This window comes from Haliotis rufescens, unplaced genomic scaffold (genome assembly GCF_023055435.1).
Source record: "Haliotis rufescens isolate VD_foot unplaced genomic scaffold, xgHalRufe1.0.p SCAF_8, whole genome shotgun sequence".
In the NCBI taxonomy this organism is placed as follows: Eukaryota; Metazoa; Mollusca; class Gastropoda; order Lepetellida; family Haliotidae; genus Haliotis; species Haliotis rufescens.
The window spans coordinates 1,715,351-1,737,906 of NW_025964372.1; the positions used below are offsets into that span (position 1 = coordinate 1,715,351).

Genomic DNA, 22,556 nt, shown 5'->3' on the forward strand with positions numbered 1-22,556 from the left:
TTGGGTTGAGTCCTGTCAATTCAGAATTGACAGTTTTTCTTTCATGAAGCTGACATCTGACTGGGCACTAATTGCTCAGTTCACTCGAGACAACCCTCTGTGGATCGATTGTCCAATCTATGCAGAGAGGTATGTAGAGTAGAAGATTAAATACAACTGCCTTGATTATTTGTTGTTCATATACAATGAAATAAAGATGTAACACATGGGTACAAAATATGAATTACTTTTATTCAGCTGCATTATGCAGCTGCGCCATCAGCTGCTCATGTAGTGCACATACGATGCATACAAAGATTGCATTGGAATATCTTACACATGCAGGAAAGTTGCTTTCCATCATGCATGCTATGTACAAAAGATCACAGGTGAGCGGCGAGGACGTCCTGATAAGGCATCCTCGCCAGTGTTGTGATTCTAGCACTGTCAACACATGTCAATGTTTGAAAGACCATCATTTCGTAAAGGCATAAAAATTTAGCTTCTCAGCACTCATGTCAAGTCAAATGAATTTAAAAATTTCACATTGGACTCACATGGGCTGATAACTTCGATGATCAATATACCAGTTAATTATCATAAATTGTCAATTTCTACTGATTGAATTATCATACATGTACAAAGAGGTTTGTCTGCATGCTAAAATCTTGATCACTGACACTTTGATTGATCATGCAGTGTGTTTGAATTTATCGAGAACATATACATAATAATCACAGAAAATAGTTTGAACATTTTGTTTCCCATGATGAAAACAAAGTTTGATTTCACACTGTTTCATAACACCATCCGTTCAACTCCTTGTGAGCATTGGAAAACAAGCACCATTTCTCTTGCCTGGAACATTCCCAATCCTGTACCGTGGCGGTAACAGTAGGTCATTGTTAAAAGGTTCATAGAATAGATGGTCAATTGCAATATTTGAGCATGTCTGTTGAATGGTATTTCAACCTGAATGTCGAACAATATTTGGATCATATTCAAAATAAGACTTTCATTTCAAGACATTACACGCTGTTCAATAAGATCTATAATTAAGAATCTACATGGTCTTCGTTGGAAGAGCTATCAAAGATTGTGCGGCATGACTCTTACACTTCATGGAGTAAGGATTGTCAAGCACATATGCCAACAAGTCCGCAAGGCTCGTATCAACTGAGATCGAATCTCTTCACACTCCTGTTTGAACAATGAACACACTTGACCGAGATCCGATTCCGTGACTATGGAATGCTCTTGGAACTGTCCACATCAAGATGTCAACGACTTCGGTGGTTGAGGAATCAACTCCCAAGGTTTGGGGATGCATTGGCAGTTCTGTGTGGGAACAGACATGGGTATGATGAATAAATAAGTCTTTGGTCCATGTTCTTTGGAGAGGAGTTGAGTGACTTAGTCCCACTGGGAGTACTGACTGAGGTGCACAAGTCGAGGTGCACAAGTCGAGCTGCTAGCGCAAGACTGTTGTGTAAAACTGCATACAGCTGCCCCTGGCAACACTGCTAAATTACATCAGTGTTCTTGATAATTCTGAAAGACTGGATGAGCTACACGCCGACAGAGACTCTCCTCACATCATCAGTGTATCTTGTAGCATGGTGGTGGAGCTTGAGGGTCAGCCCGAGGACTGTCATTGGCCGTTCACATTTCAATCTGGCTTATGCCATATTTGTGTCATTCACATTTAACAATGTGTTGTCACACAACCATATCGTGTTCTTAGCATTCAACATCAACATCTTAACATTCCTTATGAATACAGTAACACCACTGTAAGGTGGCTGCAACACCACTGTAAGGTGGCTGCAACACCACTGTAACGTGGCTGCAACACCACTGTAACGTGGCTGCAACATGACTGTAACATGGCCGTGTGCCACCTGAATGACTCACTGGTGCATGGTGCACGCTGCACCCACTCCGTCAGCCCCAGCGACGGACGGCCTGCCTGTTGCCAGACTGTAGATAACCTTATTAAGCTGCGTGGGCGGATGGTCATGGGTTCGGTGGGCCGTTCACACCAGGATGTAGAAAGTTACAGCTATTGCCAAACCTGCAGCCTCCTGGCTGAACAAAGTGTCGACAGACAGGTCGTGTTCTCGGCCCTGGAATCAGTAAGAAGCTCCGTTGTGACAAGGTAGAGGATTCAGGACATATCTTACACTCATACATTAAGACAACAACAACTGAATTTTTAGATTCCATCAATTTCTTTTCGTCAAGTGAAGCGGAAGGTATTATATGTTTTCTTAAACATACAAACTGTTCAAAGCATCTATGTACAATAACTGTGAATGTCATTAAAATCAGATTTTAGTTCTTACAACTTTTAAACAAAGATCCGAGAACATCCTACATCACGTCAGAGGTGCTTATTTTCACAAAAGGTATTTTCAACATTCAATTAGAGGTGAGGTGAGGTGAAATGGGGTTTAACGTCGCGTAACGAGGCGGTCCATTCAGTTAGAACATTGCATTCATTGCAATAATGGAACACAACGGATTACATCCTCCTAATTTCTCCTTGTCCTGTTATCAGGTAAAAAACAAAGTTACCTTTCAAAGCCATTAACAGAAGTGATAAACATAATAGTCTGCTGCAGACTTCGGGCCAGATATCGGCCTCTAAATGGGTCCAGACACAGTAGCCTTACAGTTGTCTTGAAAGTTGAACACATACCTCCTCGTCCTCCCCGTCCTCTCATCATGCGAGGGGGCAGTCCTCGAGGTGGTCCTCCCCTCATGTAGGGCATCCCTCCTCGGCCTCTCATCGGGGGCCCGTGCGGAGGTCCCCCCATCATGTTCTCCCCCCAGTCATCGCTGTCACCAGGGCCTCCAGGCCCCCCGGGACCACCTATCCCAGGCCCCCCGGGACCACCCATTCCAGGGCCGAGGCCACCCATACCAGGCCCCCCGGGACCACCCATTCCAGGGCCAGGGCCAGGACCGGGACCTGAAACAAACCATGTACAATGCTAAAATGATGATCACAGGACACAAAAAGGGCGATCACAGGACACAAAAAGGGCGATCACATGACACAAAAATGCTGATCACAAGACATCTAGTATAATGATCACATCTGATCAATAATATTAAGACAAAGCAACTCCACATTCAGTAGGCCTCTAATGAGCTCTAAGCATTCCTGGATGGGTGTAAAAAGCCTCTGGATCAAAAGCAAATGCAATCTTGTGACTAACCTGGAAATCGAGGTGGCATTGGTCCCCCCATGGGAGGGAATCCTGGGGGTGCTGTGCCCAGGAGTCCTGGTCTTGCTCCTGGGATCATGGGGCCATGTGGACCAGGTGGACCGTTTTCTGGACCGAACCCCTGCATGAAGTCTGAAACATGGCAACACATCAATATTGGACAACATACATATTAAGCAGCAGAAACTACGGCAATCAATGTCTCACCACGACAGAGATAATCAATTAAAACATCCACTCAGGGTTTCACATCAGTTCATTTTCAAAAACACTGACTGATTGTCATCCAAACTTTCTAAAAGATACTTTATAATTTGTCACTGAGGAATGTCCTATCAAACAATGCTGACATTATGACAATGTCCAAATGGTATTTAGCTCCAGCAGATTCCTCCACTTACCAGGGAGTTGTTGTTTGAACGGCTCCAAAGCATGTCGCAGATTCTCAGATAGTTCCCCGGTCTTTCCTTCGGATCCCGCCTAGAAACAGAAGTGACATGAGAGAAATGTCCATTTGAGGCTAAAATTACAATCAGAAAGCATCACAACCAAATTAATTCAAAACTCACTGAGGATATCAGTTACCTCCCTTGGGATAATGAGTGAATGTTTTTTTATACTGTAGTTGTCAGTAATTCAGCTGTAACTGCAGACTGGAATTTTTCTAAACTGTATGGCAAAAGAAAGTGTACACTGAAAATGGATTTGACCCAAAAATGACAAACATTATCAACACGTACTACGCTGAAACAGTCATCAAAACAATCCAACCTGAGGGTCCAAAACATCACAATAATATCCGTATCATATACATCACCATCAAATAACAATTTCTTGTATTTATTCTTGACATTATTTTTTGCCTCCATCCAACTTTCTTCTACCTGGCAGTTTAGTCTGGGCTAGTGTGCACCATGACACACATTCATCCAGGTCAGATTCCCTTGGTACCCTTCGACCTACACTTACCAGATAAGAAGCAATGACGTTCTGGATGTTAGCCAGCGCTGTGTTGGTGGCCTGCTGTGCTGATGGATCATGCTGTTGTTGCTGGATGGACGCGAGAACGTTGGCCAGTTCTGGGGGCAAGCTGTAGGGGTCGACTGTGGGGGGTGGGGGAAGCTGCTGTACGGTGGTCTGGGGGTACAGGTTTTCATACGTGTAACTCAGCTCCTCTCCTGCATTCTCCTGTGAGAGAGAACAAGGGGTGATGTACAGCTCATTGGTTACTTTACATAACAAGGTATTGGTGAACACAAACACTTCCAGACTTTAACAAGTGTAACGCTGTACTCAGCAATATCCCAGCTATGTGATTGTGCAGTTTAAGTAACTGAATCTGGGGCAGACAATCAAGTGATTGATATTATGAGCCCATCCTGTCCACTGAGTTGCCTCTTATCACAAACAAGGTGGACTGGACGTATTCTAAGCAAGAATTGAGTAAAGCGATTGCCTTCGAAGCTGAGAGTGCTGGCAGAGAAGCTGCCAATCACAACACTGTAATGAAATCAGACTCGCAAGTGACAGTATTGTTTGTTTGTTGTTTAACGCCACTCTAAGCAATATTCCAGCTTTATGTTGGCGGTCTGTAAATAATCAAGTCTGGACCAGGTAATCCAGTGATTGGCATAATGAGCATTGATCCATGATGACATGCATCAACCAAGTCAGCGAGCCTTACCATCTGTTAGTTGCCTCTTACGGCAAGCATTGGTTGCTGAAGACCATTCTACCCTGGATCTTCACAGGTCACAAGTGACAGTAACATTCCAAGACAATGGTGTATTGTCAATACAGTTGACACAGTGACACTAAAACAATTGTGCACATATACTAAAACATTTGTGCACATACTCTCCTGTTCTTTCCAAAACTTCATGTACATTCAAAACAGAAACCTTTCATTGACATTGTAATACATGACATAACAATTGCATTGATATTTTATTTCCCCTCTCTCTGCCTGTACAACAAAAGGATTGTACTTACGTCTTCAAGGGGAATGATTCTTGGTTGCGAGGGTTCAATTGACTCTAGCTCTGGTTCACTGGGAGTGTCGGGGACCCTGCATCATCAACAGGTGACATTGTCAGGATGTTGTCAAGCCATCAGTGTTAGTTACTTACTATTCGGCCATTTAAATTCAATAAATGATACTTTTCAATCTGAAGCATCATTCCTAAGTATAGGCATTCATGTTCATGTCTCAATGTTGAAAGCGTAATTCCTAAACCAGAAACATACTTCAGATGACATAGAGAAAATAAATTCCTGCAATTAATATCTTGTGATAATATTTTACAAAATTTATTTAAATATTTCATAAAGACATACATCTAAAGAAATGATACTTTAAATGATGCCATTTTTATAGGTTTGAAAAGGAAAATTAAAAATGCAATGAAAATACTTACATAGTTTTTGAGAAGAAAATTGCCTGTAGAACCTTCTGTTCTCTGGCCTTCTGAATGTCCTTCTCCGTACTGTTGGCGCCATAGTCAAAGGCGGAAGAATCATCAAAGAATGGAGGGGTTCGCCACTGCAAGACAGACCATAAATACTTAGGAACAAAGGTGAGTGTGAGTCATGAGGTTAACACTGCTCTGGACAGTATTCCATTCATATCACGACCTGTCAGCTTACTGTGGGTACAGCCATGGGTATTGTGAGACAAACCTAGAAACACAATCACTGCTCCCCAAAACAATTAAACAAGCTTATAGTTGTCAAAGAGAAAATCTCGGGTACGAATTTGTGAGAGAGCTAGCTTCAATGTTGCTTTGAAGGAATTTCAGTTGTAAACGAGTGTTTCAACTAAATAATGAATGTGAACTAAATTTATATCCTCGCTGAAGGGATACAAGTAATGCTTTGATGATAAAAATGAAAGTAATTATCGGTAGTTACCATTTGTTAATAAATGAAAACTATTGATAATCACTAATTATCAGAGTACTCACCGGCAGAGCCTCAACCATGTTGTCGTTGATTAATCTTTTAGCACTTTCCATGGCCTGAAATAGAAAATTTTAAATGGAAGAGTTGTTACAAGTACATACAATACATGGAAAGCCACAATTTATTCAAATTAATGTGAAAACAATACTGTTAATATTTAGTCAGCCTTGAAAAGAGGCAAAAGTAAGGATTGCTGACTATAAAGCAAGTTATAATGATTAATCTAACTACACCCTCCTTGCATGTCAACTCAAACTTGTGGACCATGCCCATCTTTAATTGTGTATTCCACGGCAGTATACAATGTACTTCAGTGAACATGGTGCTGACATGAGAATGATAAAGAACCCCTACCTTCCTATCCATCATCATCTCTTGCTTCTTCAGCATGTTGAAGGAGTCCTTGGGTCGGTTGACATTCACTGAAACACAAAACATGGTACTCATGTTTACCTAGTTCTTGTGACTGCCATCATGAAGAACATGCTTAGGCATCGTAACATCCACATTCCAGATATCTTAGTGGATAGGAAGACAGCATGATAAAAGCATGTTTGTCACACTGAGTTTACGAAACGATTGTCAGAATTGTATTTCCTGTGTAAAGGCCAAGGTAATATTTCAGTTCTTACACAGGTTCGTAAAATCAGTTAACACACAGACGGGAATAATTGCATTAAACATTAACATCAGCAACTTGTCGAAATCTTACGTATAGATCGTGCGTAGTGATACATGTTTTCCATAGCCATGTAAACCAAAATAAACAATTCGCTGAGAAAAAAAGTTCCTCGGATTATTTTAAACAAAATACTTGAACAGACTTTTGCAGAATAATTGAAACTTTAATAACGGTAACAACAACGATTCGGTGTAATCTGATTATATCTCTGGTGTAACTTCACTTATAATATATAGTTTCAAATCAAACCGCTCGCTCTTCCGGTTATCTAATTTGCATATCTAATTTGCATACTTATGTCATTGGGGTATGACATACATGTTTTTATGTCATAAGCTTATGTCATGGATAAATGCTTAAGTTAAATGATAAATTTCTTTATTATCCATTATTTCTTATCCTTTTGAGCCCCCTTTCAGAAAAATGCACTTATCCCAAGAGCCGACTTAAAAGAAAACCACAATCTTTAGCTATGACATCGTTTCTATGTGACATCATATGACCTTACATCACAATATGATTCAAATGCTGTCAACAATGCGGTCTGGGTGACGTACATAATACACTGGTGCTCGTGAAGTGATGTTTGCACAGGTGCACAAGAGATCTTTATGGACAAAGGTTAATATGCTAATTACCTCGTTCAGTTTCATCCAAGTCGAAGTAGAAGAATTCCCGTATTCTCGACTCGTCTGCCCAGGAAACATTCTTCTTGGGTTTCCGCCTCTTTGTACTTCCTGTTGTCAACAAGGACTTGGGCTCCTGCGTTGAGTACTCAGGGAGATCATCTATCATCGGCTCTGCATTGCTCTCAGCTGACAAACAAACAAACAATCACATTCATAAACATCTCAATTTCAAAATAATGTCATTTTAATCCATGTCAATCCAGTGTTCATATTTGGGTTGGTTGTGTGGCCTTGGGGTTATGTCCTATAGTATTGGCGCCAAGGGACCCAACATGTTTAACTGTTCACATACGGGTTAGGACAAGGAAATCTTTTTTTCTGCCTAATTTCAAACACACCCATCACTTGTACACACATTTTTACAAACAAATAAATATTTCAGCTTGGTTGGTTGGTTGGTTTGTTGTTTAACGCCGCACTCAGCAATATTCCAGCTCTATGACGGCATTCTGTAAATAATCGAGTCTGGACCAGACAATCCAGTGATTGATATCATGAGCATCGATCCATGCAATTGGAATCAATGACCGTGCATCAACCAAGTCAGCGAGCCTGACCACCCGATCCCGTTAGTCGCCTTTTACGACAAGCATAGTCGCTTTTTACGGCAAGCATGGGTTGCTGAAGACCTATTCTACCCCGGAGGTGTATTTCCCATTACAATATACTCAACACATACAAATAATCTCTGGATGTAAAATGTGAGAAACCTTTCATTATGCATTCATTAATAGGTAGCAAAAAAGGTTTCAAAAACTGAAAGAAAAAATATCTACAAAAGCTGAGACTCGGCCACCAGAATTGAACATACTTAGTTGATCAGGATCGTCATTCAAGTGAAGGTCATGGTTGGCCATTTCTCCCTCTAGTTTGTCCACTACTGATTTCATATCTGCATCCTCCGTATCCATCTTCTCCTCAGGAGACGGGGATCTCCGGTCATCCTTGGATGTCTCTTCTGCTGTTTCCAGAGTATCTTTGTAAAACTGATTAGGAAAGATATTGTTTTGTTACAACAATGTATAAAACACTGCCCAGACAATTGCAATCATCAAAGCTTAAGTCTTTAATAATTAAACATATATTTCCAGTCCAAAAACATCACTAACAGTTCACAAACTTAGACAATTTCTCACAATCCAACAATTCTGAACAGCAAAGTGACTGACATGGGATAGAAATTAGCACTAGCCCTGACCAGTTTTGTTAATAAGATATCCTTAGGGTGAGTAGAATGTTAAACAATTTTGGTGGGCACTGCAATATGTTATCAGTATTCAGGCTAGTAGGCTTTCTTGGTAAATGTCCAACCTTTAGACTAATGCTCCTTATATTGAAAACAACATGATTTCAGAGATTAAATATGACAACTAGGAAGAGATTTCCTCCATACTTACAGAGGGTACAGAGGGCAGCTTCTGAGCCAAGGCTGTTGTGGGACTAGGTGGGACTTGTGACGTGGGTGATGTGTTGGACATCGTGGGTGAGGTCGGCGACGTTGGGGTGGTTGTGGGTTTCCCTGGGGAGATCTTCTTTCTTCGCTTCACAGCGTATGATGTAGGTTTGGTGATTAAACTGTCCATGAAACCACTGCTTTCGTGAAACTCTGGAGCTGGAGACAAAACAGTTCATGCATGAAAGTCATGAATAAAAAAGTAGGTATATTGCAAACACTGTTTCAAGTTTGCTTGTTTGTATATTCAGCAATATGCAGGATATATGACTGCGGTCTGTAAATAATCGAATCTGGACCAGACAATCCAGTGATTGACATCATGAGCATTGATCCAATGACATGCATCAACCAAGTCAGCGAGTCTGACCACCCGATCCCGTCAGTCACCTCTTACGACAAGCATAGTCACCTCTTACGGCAATCATGAGTTGCTGAAGACCTATTCTACCCCGGATCTTCGCGGGTCCTGTTTCAAGTACATGATAGCAGTGATATATTCTAAACTCATCCCATTCTTTCAAGCATTTATCAAAACATTAATCAACCTTGGTAGGAAAAGTTATTTTACAACAAAGTCAGTCATATTCCAGATATATCATGCCATCCTGCAAATAAACAGAGTCTGGGCCAGGAAAACCAGTGGTTGATAACGTGAGCAGCGATCTCTCCAACTTAAGTTATATAACAGATTGCCTGGATGCTGCATGGGTGAATCTCTGAAAGGTGTACACTGCTAGCTCCATGTCATACTGACTGTAACAGAACAGTAACCTTCAAACCAACCAGGAATTGGGATGATCGGCATAACTGTCAGATCATTTGAAAACAAGACAAAATTTAAGTCAGTTAACATAATACAATGTTAATATGATGAACACTTACGTTTTTTAGGTGGAATGACTTTTATTCTGCCATGTATCTCTGTTGGAGATACAGCAGCACGAGAAGAGTTGAGAGTGGAAGCAGAAGACAGTGGTGGCATGCTTAACGTGAGGCGGGGTTTCTTCTCAGGAAGTTCATCTGGCTTAGCGTCTTGACTGCAATATAATTCAGCAACGTGAGAAACTAATTTTTGTACACATTCCTGTAATTATTAACTTGCTATAAAATCCTTAAAATTCTAATAGCTCTTAATGCTGTTAAAAGTATCACATGAAGGGGAGATAATTTGTCCCAACAGAGTTATCTCCCCTGTAACATAAACTTGCACAACAGGAGCAGCATTACTTGGAAACATGTTTCAATTATTTTTTTAATAAAATTAGTTAATTTCATATTTCGTATAATTTGTTTGCAATATAAATGTTTTGTACCACTGTCATTCATAACCATCATAGAACTAAATATATCAGTATTCTGATTCTGCGACACAGTTATTTTGCTTGATTTTATGTATGACCCGCCGGAAGAAAAGGGTGCTATGGATTCCAGGAAACAATTGTGATGTTTGACGTCATTTTAATAGTATCAAGATTGTCATAAAGACTGAAAACTGGGACTTTGCATAAAATGAGTACAAATGGTTTAGGCCATTTATCTCTGTAATAAATAGGAATTGCTGCTTGAGAATTGTATTTTTGTGGTCCTAGGATAATGCATTTTTAAAAAATAACGAGAAGTCAAAATGTGAGTTTTCCCCCCATAAGGTCCCTTATGTCATGGTGGGTGACATTTGTAATCTCCCTTGAAACACAAACCCGCTTTTGTTGGTAGGTGGGGGGAAATTTCAGATTTTGTTTTCGTCAAAAAGTTTGTAACATGTTGTCATGTGTGCAGAGTTATTTAATCTTGTCTCGTTAACCCATTGTAAGCAGTGGTAGAAACTAACATAGTGATTAGTCCACTAGTCCTTATGATACCTTAACCATTGGGTAGTTTGGCAAGGACTACAGGACGATTTCTCATGCTGTTCAGCTTTATTTTCTTGTTGCTGCATCTATTGTATTTAGTTCAGTTTGTATATTGTTTTCTCCCACTCTTCCTTTATAAGGCAGAATCTGTGAATCATATTTTTATAAAGTATCCCACCTTAATATTTTGTTGTGCATGCAAGTTTAGATAAGACCAGAATTTCACAATGTCACGAATGACTTTTTGTAAGATTTTAGAAAATTAACAGTGAATTTCACTGAAATCAAGCATATTTTAACAAATCTCTTATCTCACGTAATTTACGGTATGTGATGTTTTGTAATATGGTTCTAAAGCGGGTCAAGAAATAAACAGACCCAAACTGTTCATAATGGTAATAAATACAGAACTGACCAAAATCTCCATAGTAACTGAAAACTCTTTCAAAACAAAGCAGTCATGAGACCTGTCAATGATTGAAACTCCCTCAATCTTGTGGGATTCAAATACTTACACAGAACGCTTAAGCAATGGAAGTTTATTTGTGTCTTGGGACTTCTTTTTAACAGGGGCTACTGCCTTATCTTCACCGATGCCAGTCGACCGAAATTTGGCAGCAAATGTTTTCACAGTCTTTGGTCGTTTTTTTGCATCCTCCTTACTACTGTCCTTATCTGACTTAGAATCAGGCTTCTGCCCTAGTCTTTCACTGTGATCACTGGAGTGGTTGGACCCATCCTTATCACCCTCCTTATCACTGTGATGATGAGATTTCTCCCTCCTCTCCTTACTGTCTTTCCCATCCTTTGTCTCTTTATGCTTGTCCTTCTTCTTCTTTTTGTTCTTATCTGAAAACAAACACAAGTTTTGTTTGTTGTTCTGATTCAGTTCCAACACTGGCCTTTCGGGAAATAGTTGTTGTTGGTTTGTTGTTTAACGCCGCACTCAGCAATATTCCAGCTATATGACAGCGGTCTGTAAATAATCGAGTCTGGACCAGACAATCCAGTGATCAATATCATGAGCATCGATCCACGCAATTGGGATCGATGACGTGCATCAACCAAGTCAGCGAGCCTGACCACCCGATCCGTTAGTCGCCTTTTGCGACAAGCATAGTCACCTTTACGGCAAGCATGGGTTGCTGAAGACCTATTCTACCCCGGAATTTCGGGAAATAAATCTATGAACATCTTCCTGAGGCAAGGGAGTCAACTGACAATAAAAGTCCAGTTTCCACCCTTGTCGAACGAGACTGGAATTATGGAGTTATGTTTTGGCTAGCCTAACAAATCTATGCACAGTCCAATCGAAATCACATAATGAAAACAACATCCGGTACATAAACAACATGGCAAACACCGTGCAGATTTGGGGGGATTGCAGGATTTGCAGAGCATGTGTACCATCAACTTGGCGTTGACAGATGGATGACAGAATCTTTTTTTGTTTTTAATCAAGGTGCTCAAATGATTTTATGCACTTTGCAAGTCAAAACCCATTATATTACAATGAAGATCTTGATTTGCTTGTTTGTTTCTTTGTTGTTTAACACCACACTCAGCAATTTTCCAGCTATATGACAGCGGTCTGTAAATAGCTTGAGTCTGGACCAGACATTCAAGTGATTGATATCATGAGCATCGATCTACGCAACTGGGATACGATGACATGCATCAACCAAGCCAGCAAGCTTGACCACCAGATCCCATTAGTCGCCTCTTACAACCAAAATTTCCTTTTATGGTAAGCATGGGTTGCTGAAGACCTATTCTACCCCGGATCTTCATGGGTCCATTTTGTTTGAAGCAAATGTAAGTGATATGAAAGGTGGAATCTGATTGCTACAATTCTAGCCTAGTTCTGCAAGGGTGGTAACTGGACTTTTACAGTCAGCTAACTCCCTTGCCTCGGGAAGATGAGCTATGAACTGATGCATCAGAAGAGAAGGTTTCTCCACCTGCCAATTATTATACTCACCATTTTCGTTTTCGGCATTGCTATTTCTCCCACGGATCTTCTTCATCCAACTTTCAACAATATTAGTTGATAAGATTTTTATTTCTGTAAATAAAGACATTAACATTAATAAATAAACTTTGAAATCTTCAACACTTCAGCTTCTGTGAAACATTATCACAGAACAGTAGGTTAAGAATTAAAGGGTCGTCGAAATGACTAATAGATAAACCTATGCTGTGTTCAAATTAGACGTTAACAACAGTTTCGTAATCCATAAATAGTTCAGGTCTAATACCAGATTCTCATGCCATTGTGTTTAGCTTCAAATGAAACAAGTATCAAATCTATGGTTAAAACCTCTAAATTAGTTTGTTTGTTGTGTCAGCTATATGACGTCGATCATTAAATAACTAAGTCAGGACCAGACAATCCAGTGATTGATTAGCATTGATCCACGCAATTTGGATACGATGACATGCAAGCAACCAATTCCCCAAGCCTGACCACCCGATTCGTTCAGTCGCCTCTTACGAGTGTTGCGCCAGTGTACAGGAGTACCAACATGACCATCGTTTAACCTACTTTCATCCTCAGACTTGCTGAGCTGTTTGATGAGTTTAGCTGCATTATTTTGCTTGAGTATTTGAATGGTGACGGGAAGGTTCTGATACAGCTTGAGCATCTCTATGAGGAGCGGTTTGTTGTCCTCATCCTTGCATTCCTGCAGCCAGGAGTTGAGGGTCGTCCACCCATCACTCTCCAGTAACCTGAAAATGATCAACCTTTACGAAATGCCCTTGTTATACATTATAGGTGGAGTGACCATTTTAATCACACCAATCTAAATACGCAAAATAATGTACAAAATGTTGCACATCTGTGAATGTACTAAATAGTCTGCTGGTACAACTCAAGTTTAACTACATGTTTTTATATTAGCGCATACATCATGCTAGTGTAGTAGTTTTAATTACTTATCTTGGAATATACCTTCCACACCACAACCTTTTGGGTGTAGATGCCAGAGCCCTCACAAATGACAGGACATGTACAACAAACAACATTATAGAAGTGTGGCTTTACTTTTTTGCATTCAGAACTATCCAATCATATTCGTTTTTCGACACCCCCCGCCCCTCCGATCTTCATACAGAGAGGTATCACATCGAAGTATAAAAACATGTTTTGATGAGTCAGAGTGTGTTGACACAGCAACCGCATCAACGAACACAGAATCCGATGAAGAAACAACTGAAGGATGCACCTACTTGGCCAGGGCATCCTCAGACTGGGTAGCTTTCAGGATGTTGATGTAGATGCACTTTCCCACCTTCTTCACAGCATCTTTCATTAAACTGCAATATCACCAGTACAAGATTAATGTCGTTGCAACTTGTGATAAACATCTCATGCTCAAATGTGTTAATGTCATTCATGCTTACATTTATTACTATTCTGAATTCAATTGAGTGAATGTCGTTTTACAGCATCGTCAGCACTATTTCAGCTATCACAGTGGCCTGTCAATACTTGAAGCTGGGCGAAGCAAACCAGTGGTTGATAGCGGGGAAGGAGGACGCCCAATGAACTGTGGTCATACGTTGCAACCAAGCAATTATTATTTTAGCCCAATCTCTCGAACATGGGATGTTGATCACATATTTCCCTGAGAGAGAGAGAGAGAGAGTGAGTGAGAGTGAGTGAGTGAGTGAGTGAGGGTGAGTGAGTGAGAGTGAGAGTGAGTGAGTGAGTGAGTGAGTGAGTGAGTGAGTGAGTGAGTGAGTGAGTGAGTGAGTGAGTGAGCGAGCGAGCGGTGTTCATGTCACTTTGAACAATATTCATGGTGTCAGCTTGTGGGGAAAGCCCAAAGAGATGCAGGTTTGCTGAGGAATCCTAACTGTGAATATTTTTCTGTGGTATCTCGACAGAGAATATGTTTCAGTGGTATCTCAACAGGGAATATTTAAAATAAACACTTGATAGTCAATGATAAAAATTGTACCCTGATATTCTGGCTGCTTCGTCGGGTCCCTTAATTCCTCCTGTGCGGGTCAACAAAGGACTGAGAGCACTCAGAAGCTGCTGTGGATCTAACGGCCCCTGGTAACATGTGCAACTGTTGTGTCAATATTATGGAGGTGAGGACAATGGAATACACAGCTTGTTTCTCTTGCACCCCTTTACTCTACATGGAATGGTCAAAATTGGTTCCCATGGCAATTATAAAACATTGCTAACCAATGCAACAGGGCACTGGGAACAAGAATTGAATATGGATTTTTTTCTCAGCTTAATGAATGTGCAGTTAAACAGATTTCAAGAAATTGTTTTTATGAGGTAATGTTGACTAAATGTCTTAGCTTTGTTTGTTTGTTGTTTAACGCCGCACTCAGCAATATTCCAGCTATATGACGGCGGTTTGTAAATAATTGAGTCTGGACAAGACAATCCAGTGATTCATATCATGATCATCGATCTACGCAATTGGGATCGATGACATGCATCCACCAAGTCAGCGAGCCTGACCACCCGATCCCGTTAGTCGCCTTTTACGACAAGCATAGTCGCCTTTTACAGCAAGTATGGGTTGCTGAAGACCTATTCTACCACGGATCTTCCAGGTAAAATGTCTTAGCACCCGTAGTAATGTTCTCCTAATGACAGGTCATATCTTGCGTTAAATCAAGAGAAACAAGACGTTCACCCCACTCAATCAAGAATTTCTTGTTTTATAGACTTAGACATAGATTTTTTTTATTGCTTGCCTATCAATGTTCCATGAGTATTTTAATCATATCATTATAGACTTTGTCGTCTTGACAAGATGTTTGAAAAACAGTGACACAGCACTGTAGCTCACCTGGATATGTTGTCAACATTTTAAAATGTTAACAGACAGACAATCAATATACGTTGCTGTCAGCATTAATATTCAAATATTTTTGTTAAACACAGAGGAGTAGATATTAACACTTAAGTCTGATGATTTGAACAACAAAAATCATCCTAAAACATACATCAGCCACAGTTCAGCTCTGTCAGTCTTGCAATTTTAGAGCCGAAGTTTAAAGATCCAAATAAGAATTTTGAGACAATTTAGGAACATTGCCAGTTTGAGTTCAAATATAAAATAGCCCACTACTTACTACAAAAGTACCAAGCTTCATCTTGACAAAAAGATGACTGAGCATTAATAGGTTTTTCAATATGGCTGCAATGGTGGCCATATTGAAAATCAGATCCAAACCTCTTGAGCAAATTTGGGTGCCACCATTGGTGGAACAAGTGTTTGAAGTTCCAACTTCAGAGGTTCAATTGTTTCTGAGATGTTTACAGTACGAGGAAATGAGCATGGTAAAACAGTCAAGGTAAAAAAAATCAAAATTTAAAAAAGAAAAAGAAAAAAGGAAACAACTGTTGAGCCCCACTTCCAACGACACATACCAAAGTTCTTACTTTATGACAGAATCGGTTAGGTAATGCCCATAAGAAGTTTCAGCTTTCAGCATGGTTGAAATGCAAATGTTAAATCCCGGTCAAATTATAGAATATCACACACAAAATGGAACATAAGTTCAACCCAACTAACTACTTTTGAATAATGATGGCCAAGTATCTGCCATGAATAGGTTTTCCAATATGGCCGCTGTTGCGACCATATTGAAAATGAACATGGCTGCTGTGGCGACCATTTTGGATTGAAACCAGTAGAACAAATTAGGGTGTCATTATTGTTGGGAACAATTATGTGAAGTTTCAGCTTGTTTAGTGGTTTCTGAGACGATGTGTACTCCGGACAAGCAGGCCACGACATCAGCTCACTTGACTTTCAGCCAGGTGAGCTAAAAATTCATCAGTAGAAAGTTATAATTATTGCATATTCAGTCATGTTTGCCCTCAAATACTTCACATCTGAGTCAAAAAGTTATTCTGAAAAATATAATTTGGTGGCTCTTACACTATACATCAAGAATGAATGTTTGCATCCACAGCTGACACTACAACATGGTCAATTTTAAACAATTCTGATGCCTTAGAACTATATACTTTGCATACTCTTTATTGGAATCAAATCAATAATTCCTTGTTATTCATGTTCAATAGATCTATTGTATTTTCAATGTTATCGGGTTTTATAATACCAATGTAAAGTAAAGCAGTTTGGAAAAAGACATCCCAGTATTTATCCTGCTCAGCTGACACCACTTTTATATATTCTTTTCTTTTTTTGTTAATTTTTTTTTAATAACAGTTTTGCATAACAACAAACAATTAAAATTCTTACAGTTTAAGAACATTTAAATTTTTAAGTAAATTTTCTTTCATGTCATAAATCTTAAGATGGACTAGGATATTTTGAGTTATTTTTACACATTATTGTTATTGTTTGGGTTTATTTTGAATCAATTTTTATGTAACTAAGATTGTAAAAATATTAATAGTCCCAGATTTCCTAACGGAAGAAGTCAAAGAGTGTGGGTAATTTTACTACAAAGTAACAAATAGTGCACACAGGTATACGTTTTTATTTTCATTTTCACCGCTGTCATATACCGGTGAGTGAGTGAGTGAGTTTGATTTTTACGCCGCTTTTAGCAATATTCCAGCAATATCACGCCGGGGGACACCAGAAATGGGCTTCACACATTGTACCCATGTCGGGAATCGAACCCGGGTCTTCGGCGTGACGAGCAAACGCTTTAACCACTAGGCTACCCGACAGCCCCTATATACCGGTAGAGGTAATGGTAACTGTAGCTGGAATATTGCTGAGTGCGGCATTAAACAACAAACAAACAAACAAACACTTTGATTTTTTAGGTAGAGGCTTCGCGCTTTTTGCAACCAATGACATTAATATGTATAAAGAATTGAGGGAAAATTCAAGCAATCAAAGAAGGAAAGTGCTACAAATACAAGATTAATAGGGATAAGGATAAACAAATGATGAACGGAATTCTTTAAAGAACAGAGATATAAACACCAAGGACTGTACTTCAGTTTGGTAGGAAATGGGCGGTAACTATGTAAACTGAAATAATTTATTAAACCCAAAACTAACCAACATAGCATTTGTTCCAATTTCAATCAAACCTTTCTTTTCAAACATATACATATTTGTATATTTCTTAACTGTCTCAGCAATAAATGTTCTTGTAATACTCACATATTCAGATTTATTGTACTGTTATAGTATGCGCACTATTCATAATTAGAGTTAATCATATATTGGACAATATATTATTGTTTTTAAACATGTACTCTTGGTAAATGGAGTATTTAAATGGATATCTAGAAAAAATAAATCATTTTAGATAATCATGAAGAGACAGGGTGGTTTTATACTGTTGTTAGCATTATTCAAGCAATATCACAGCAGGGGACACCAGAAAAGGGCTTTTTTTATCCATGTGGGGAATCGAACCTCCGGTGAACACTTTAACAACTAGGCTACCCAACACTGCCCTCAAATCATTAGATAATTAAGCAAAAGCAACATTAGCCCAGGTCGGCCATTTTTGTATGGCAGAATAAATACTTGTCTTAAACTTGGTTCAAGTTGAAAACCTGTGCAGCAATTCTAAATTCGGGGTAAGTAAAAAATAACTTCATGGATTAATTAAAGAAATTTAGAAACTTTTCTTAACTGGGCAGGGCCACAAGGCGAACTTTGCCAACAATCATCTCTCATTCTTTAACAGGCTTACACTAACCGTGGCACCGAGATCTCTTTGTGGGGTTGCCCTGCTGTTGTTCCACAAGCCCTCACAATGTTACTAGTCAAGGGATAGTAAGCCTATGGCAATTTGAGAAGGGGTTCACATTGTACAGCTTATTCAATCTAGTAATGGAGGATACTTTGGAAAGCACTTAACATTCAACGATTGCCTGAAAGGGTGTAGGTTTTAGACATTTACCATTTTGGCATTACAAACATGCAAGGGAATGGCACCAACAGACCACAAATTTTCAAGTTAATTTCTCATATTATTGATAGAAAGCAACTTTAGGATTATTTAAATGTTTAAATTAATTGCACAGACCTCTATTGCATAGACGTTTGTCAGAATTGTTTCAACTGGTCAAACTTGACTGTCATTCAATTAACATATTGTGAATTTCTCATTTTATTATCCAGCACTAGTGGGAGAATCACAACTGATAAGTTAATTTGTTTTTAATACTGATTTAATTTCTATCATGAGGCAAGGCTCCATTAGTAATATACAGATGTACTAAGACATTGCATTCATGGATTCCAGGCTTGGGTGGTGACGCCAAGCGATATTCATAAAAAGTTTTCTCAGGAAACTACCACCCATTTTGTAAAAAAAATGGAACCTTTTCGACATTTTTTTCTGGATGTGTTACAAAACATGGTTGTCTGATGGTAGCTGCACATTCAAAACTAATATTAAGATACCTGACAAGTCCCTTTAACATTCAAATGTGGTTTATGAATTTCCAATCAGCCGTTTTTGGCCAGCATGAACAATTGGGAACATACGCAGTACAAGATTGTGCAACTAGTCCTATAGTTTACATGCCAATTTCAAGAATTAGGTCTAAAAGAAAAAGTCTTGCCTACAAAGCCAACTGATTACTGTGCTCAACTGTCCATCGAGTCAACCCTAGTTTACTTATATTATTTCACTTAGATATCTGGGATGAAAAAATACCAACATGACAATCACGGACAAACTACTCAAAAATATAACTGCACGTTACTTGGTAATACTGCTTAGAATATGTTTGTAGTATTCAACAACCAATAATCTAATCATTTTTAAAAACTACTTTTAATAATTAATTCCATTTCAACATACCCCCAAAAGGCTATATTTTATCCATGCAAACCGACAATTTGAAATAAACTTACATTTTTTGTTTAGGATATAATTAATTTTTTTTCAATCAGTTGAATACCATATACCTCCAAAAGGACAAACATGACTGAACATGCTACCTGATCCTAACAATGAAGTCCTGAAAGATTCGGACAATAGACTCTATGGAACATGGATTAGCTTTCAGATAGAACTTACGCAAATACTTTAGAGAAAAAGTATTTATTCTTGAACTAATGTATGTAATAATCTTTATATACCATTATTGCCTTACGTTGTTATCCATACCACAACTGCAGATACAGGGCAAACTTCAATCTGGAATTAAAATTCAACCATTTCAATCTCCAAAAACTCTCTGAACATATTCATGTGTCACCGAGGCGGCCATTATCATCTGGCTGTGTGTCAGGTGTTGTTGCTATGGCCATTATTTCTGGCGTCATGGTCCTATGCTAGTGCATGCTATGGCTCTAGACTAGTTTTGTTTCACATCAATTGATGTGAAAGAGGCAGATCTGAAATGTAAATCTCAATTTCTTGGCTGGACAGGCCAACCACATAATTTGGAATTCTGGAACAGATCATTTTCTTTGCCAAAAAGCATCAGTCTTTATTCCAAAAAATGAATAAAGACTTTCTGATTTTCAAAACTACTATTCAGAATATCAAATATTTATAAAAATAAAAATCCAGCCAAAAAGTTCCAGCCTTCTTTTTACATGCTGCTGAAATCCATCCTTGGGGAGTTTTCTGGAAAGAAAAGATTCCATTTGCTCACATACAAATTGACACAAGGTTGTCGCCATATTGACTAGTGTTATCCAATACCAGAACATTACCTTCATGTGGGCAGATGATCCAATCCTCTGCGAGTCATTGTACTAAGTTAGCTTATGTCACCTACCTTGTGTCCTTGTCTTCACCAAATACACAGAAGCATATTAACATCAGAGTGAAAGCTATTTGTTTAATACATGTGCCATTTCTTCTCAATGCCACAATCTTCCCGATTCAGCACTACTATTGGCCTTGACCTTCTCCCTGCTTTATTAAAAAAAAAAAAAAATCCCATGGTTTTCAGGTTGTTATGCCCTTGACCTTAACTTGGAATGAATGCTGTTTCATGGTGCTGTCCATTTCAGTGGTGTGCAAATGAACACGAAACAGTGAACATGAGACATTCCATGCAAATAGTTTGGTTTCAAAGTGTCAAACTGTAATCACATGGAAGCTTTATCTGAGAAAAACCCCAAAATATTCCTCAACCTTTTACGATCACATTCTTTTGGGAGTGCCATTTGATCCAGTGTCCTTGACCTTCAAGGTCAACAAATCAATACCCTTAAAACTCAATGGAATATTGTTGAAATCAACAGTGCCCAACTTCGGATATTCAGGAAAATCATGACATACCAGCTTCACTTCATAAAGTCCAAAGGTCATTACACCATCAACATACAAAGGTCAAGACAGGCGGTCCATGGCCACATACACATGACTTGTTCGAAGTATTTATGATGAAACTTACAAAATATTGACAATTTGAATGGATAAACAAATTAGCTGACTTTTTAAACGATTGAAATGGTCATATTAATATTGCTTAACTTGACATAACTTGACCTTGACCTTAAAGGTCAAATACTGCAGATTCTGCTTTAGTTATTTTATAGAGAGATATGCTAAAAAAAATCCAAATATCTAAAGGAGACCAGATTAAGAACAAGGTCACTTTCCACCATAAATAACCTTGGTCTACATATATATATATCAGAGTTTTGTTCTGCAAACATGCGAGTCACTTAAATGGCCAAGACTTCTTCCAAAATAAAGTTATCGTTTCAGGTCAAGTTCATTTTTCAATACAAAGAAAGTCGCCTGATATCGCAAGATTGCAAATGGGTATCAGTTGGATAATGTTTTAGAACTGATTCATACATTCTTCTAAAATACTGGATAAAAGATCTGAAAAGACAACCTCACTAAATACCAAATTGTTTGACTGCCACATATTCTCTACAAAGATTCAGCTTCACAAGCCAGGAACTTGTAGTTATAAAGAAGTTCTTTGGTGTCAAACATCACACAGATGGATTAATGTTCATATGATTGCCAACATAAATCCGGGTCAAGCGCACAAAAGGTCATTTCCAAGAACATAATGTTGCTTTTTTAACAATTTTAGTTCTCTTGAAAATTTTCGTTTTTTGAAATTAACTTTCTTCGTGTAAAAAATCAGAGGTACAGAAGCTCACCTTTACTTAAAAATCAGAGGTACAGAAGCTCACCTTTACTTGATCTAAACTTGAATGGTACTGCATTATTTCTGGAAATATCCTTACACATAGTGCTTGACTGATACCAATTTATTAAGACATACAAACCAAACTGATTTATAGTGGTCACAAAATCTAAGAGTTAATTACTTGAAGTGCCATGAGAGAAACGTCATTTAACGAAGCCAATATTAATTGAAAATTACCTTTTCTCAAAGTGAATCAAATCAAACAGTCCATAAATAAACGGGAGCTCAGCATCAATTTGACTGAATAGCAACCACATCATAAAGAATGCTTTCAACATTTGTGAGGATTCCATGTTTGTAAACCAGCAAAATCCTTGAAGGGTTTATAGTTTGTTGTTTAACGCCGCACTCAGCAATATTCCAGCCATATGACAGCAGTCTGTAAATAATCCAGTCTGGACCAGACAATCCAGTGATTGACATCATGAGCATCGACCCACGCAATTGGGATAAGATAACATGCATTAACCAAGTCAGCGAGAAAGTAGGACATATCTGGCAAGTAAATTTGGCACAAATACTATTCAAAATCATTCACAATCCATATTTTTGATGGTCACTGTGGCAGCCATTTTGATTATTTTCAA

The 22,556-nt window shown here is 38.8% G+C and overlaps 1 protein-coding gene across 2 annotated transcripts in view; it reads right to left on the bottom strand.

Moving 5' to 3' along the window:
* Positions 1-210: 210 nt before the first annotated feature.
* LOC124144647 (serine/threonine-protein phosphatase 1 regulatory subunit 10-like) overlaps positions 211-22,556 on the bottom strand; it is a 30,154-nt gene continuing 7,808 nt past the window's right edge. The window contains exons 2-20 of one of the 2 annotated variants that reach the window (XM_046514177.2): positions 19,936-19,979; positions 14,816-14,913; positions 14,082-14,168; positions 13,396-13,580; positions 12,832-12,915; positions 11,366-11,699; positions 9,883-10,037; positions 8,942-9,156; positions 8,356-8,530; positions 7,494-7,670; positions 6,528-6,595; positions 6,176-6,229; positions 5,630-5,754; positions 5,205-5,280; positions 4,182-4,400; positions 3,614-3,692; positions 3,204-3,344; positions 2,681-2,953; positions 211-2,105 (exon numbers count right to left, since the gene is read on the bottom strand). In XM_046514177.2, the coding sequence (XP_046370133.1) occupies positions 1,996-2,105; positions 2,681-2,953; positions 3,204-3,344; positions 3,614-3,692; positions 4,182-4,400; positions 5,205-5,280; positions 5,630-5,754; positions 6,176-6,229; positions 6,528-6,595; positions 7,494-7,670; positions 8,356-8,530; positions 8,942-9,156; positions 9,883-10,037; positions 11,366-11,699; positions 12,832-12,915; positions 13,396-13,580; positions 14,082-14,168; positions 14,816-14,913; positions 19,936-19,947 (2,667 nt within the window). In that variant the 5' untranslated portion in view covers positions 19,948-19,979 and the 3' untranslated portion in view covers positions 211-1,995. Of the gene's footprint in view, positions 2,106-2,680; positions 2,954-3,203; positions 3,345-3,613; positions 3,693-4,181; positions 4,401-5,204; positions 5,281-5,629; positions 5,755-6,175; positions 6,230-6,527; positions 6,596-7,493; positions 7,671-8,355; positions 8,531-8,941; positions 9,157-9,882; positions 10,038-11,365; positions 11,700-12,831; positions 12,916-13,395; positions 13,581-14,081; positions 14,169-14,815; positions 14,914-19,921; positions 19,980-22,556 lie in introns of both variants that reach the window. The other variant, XM_046514178.2, reaches the window with a different exon arrangement.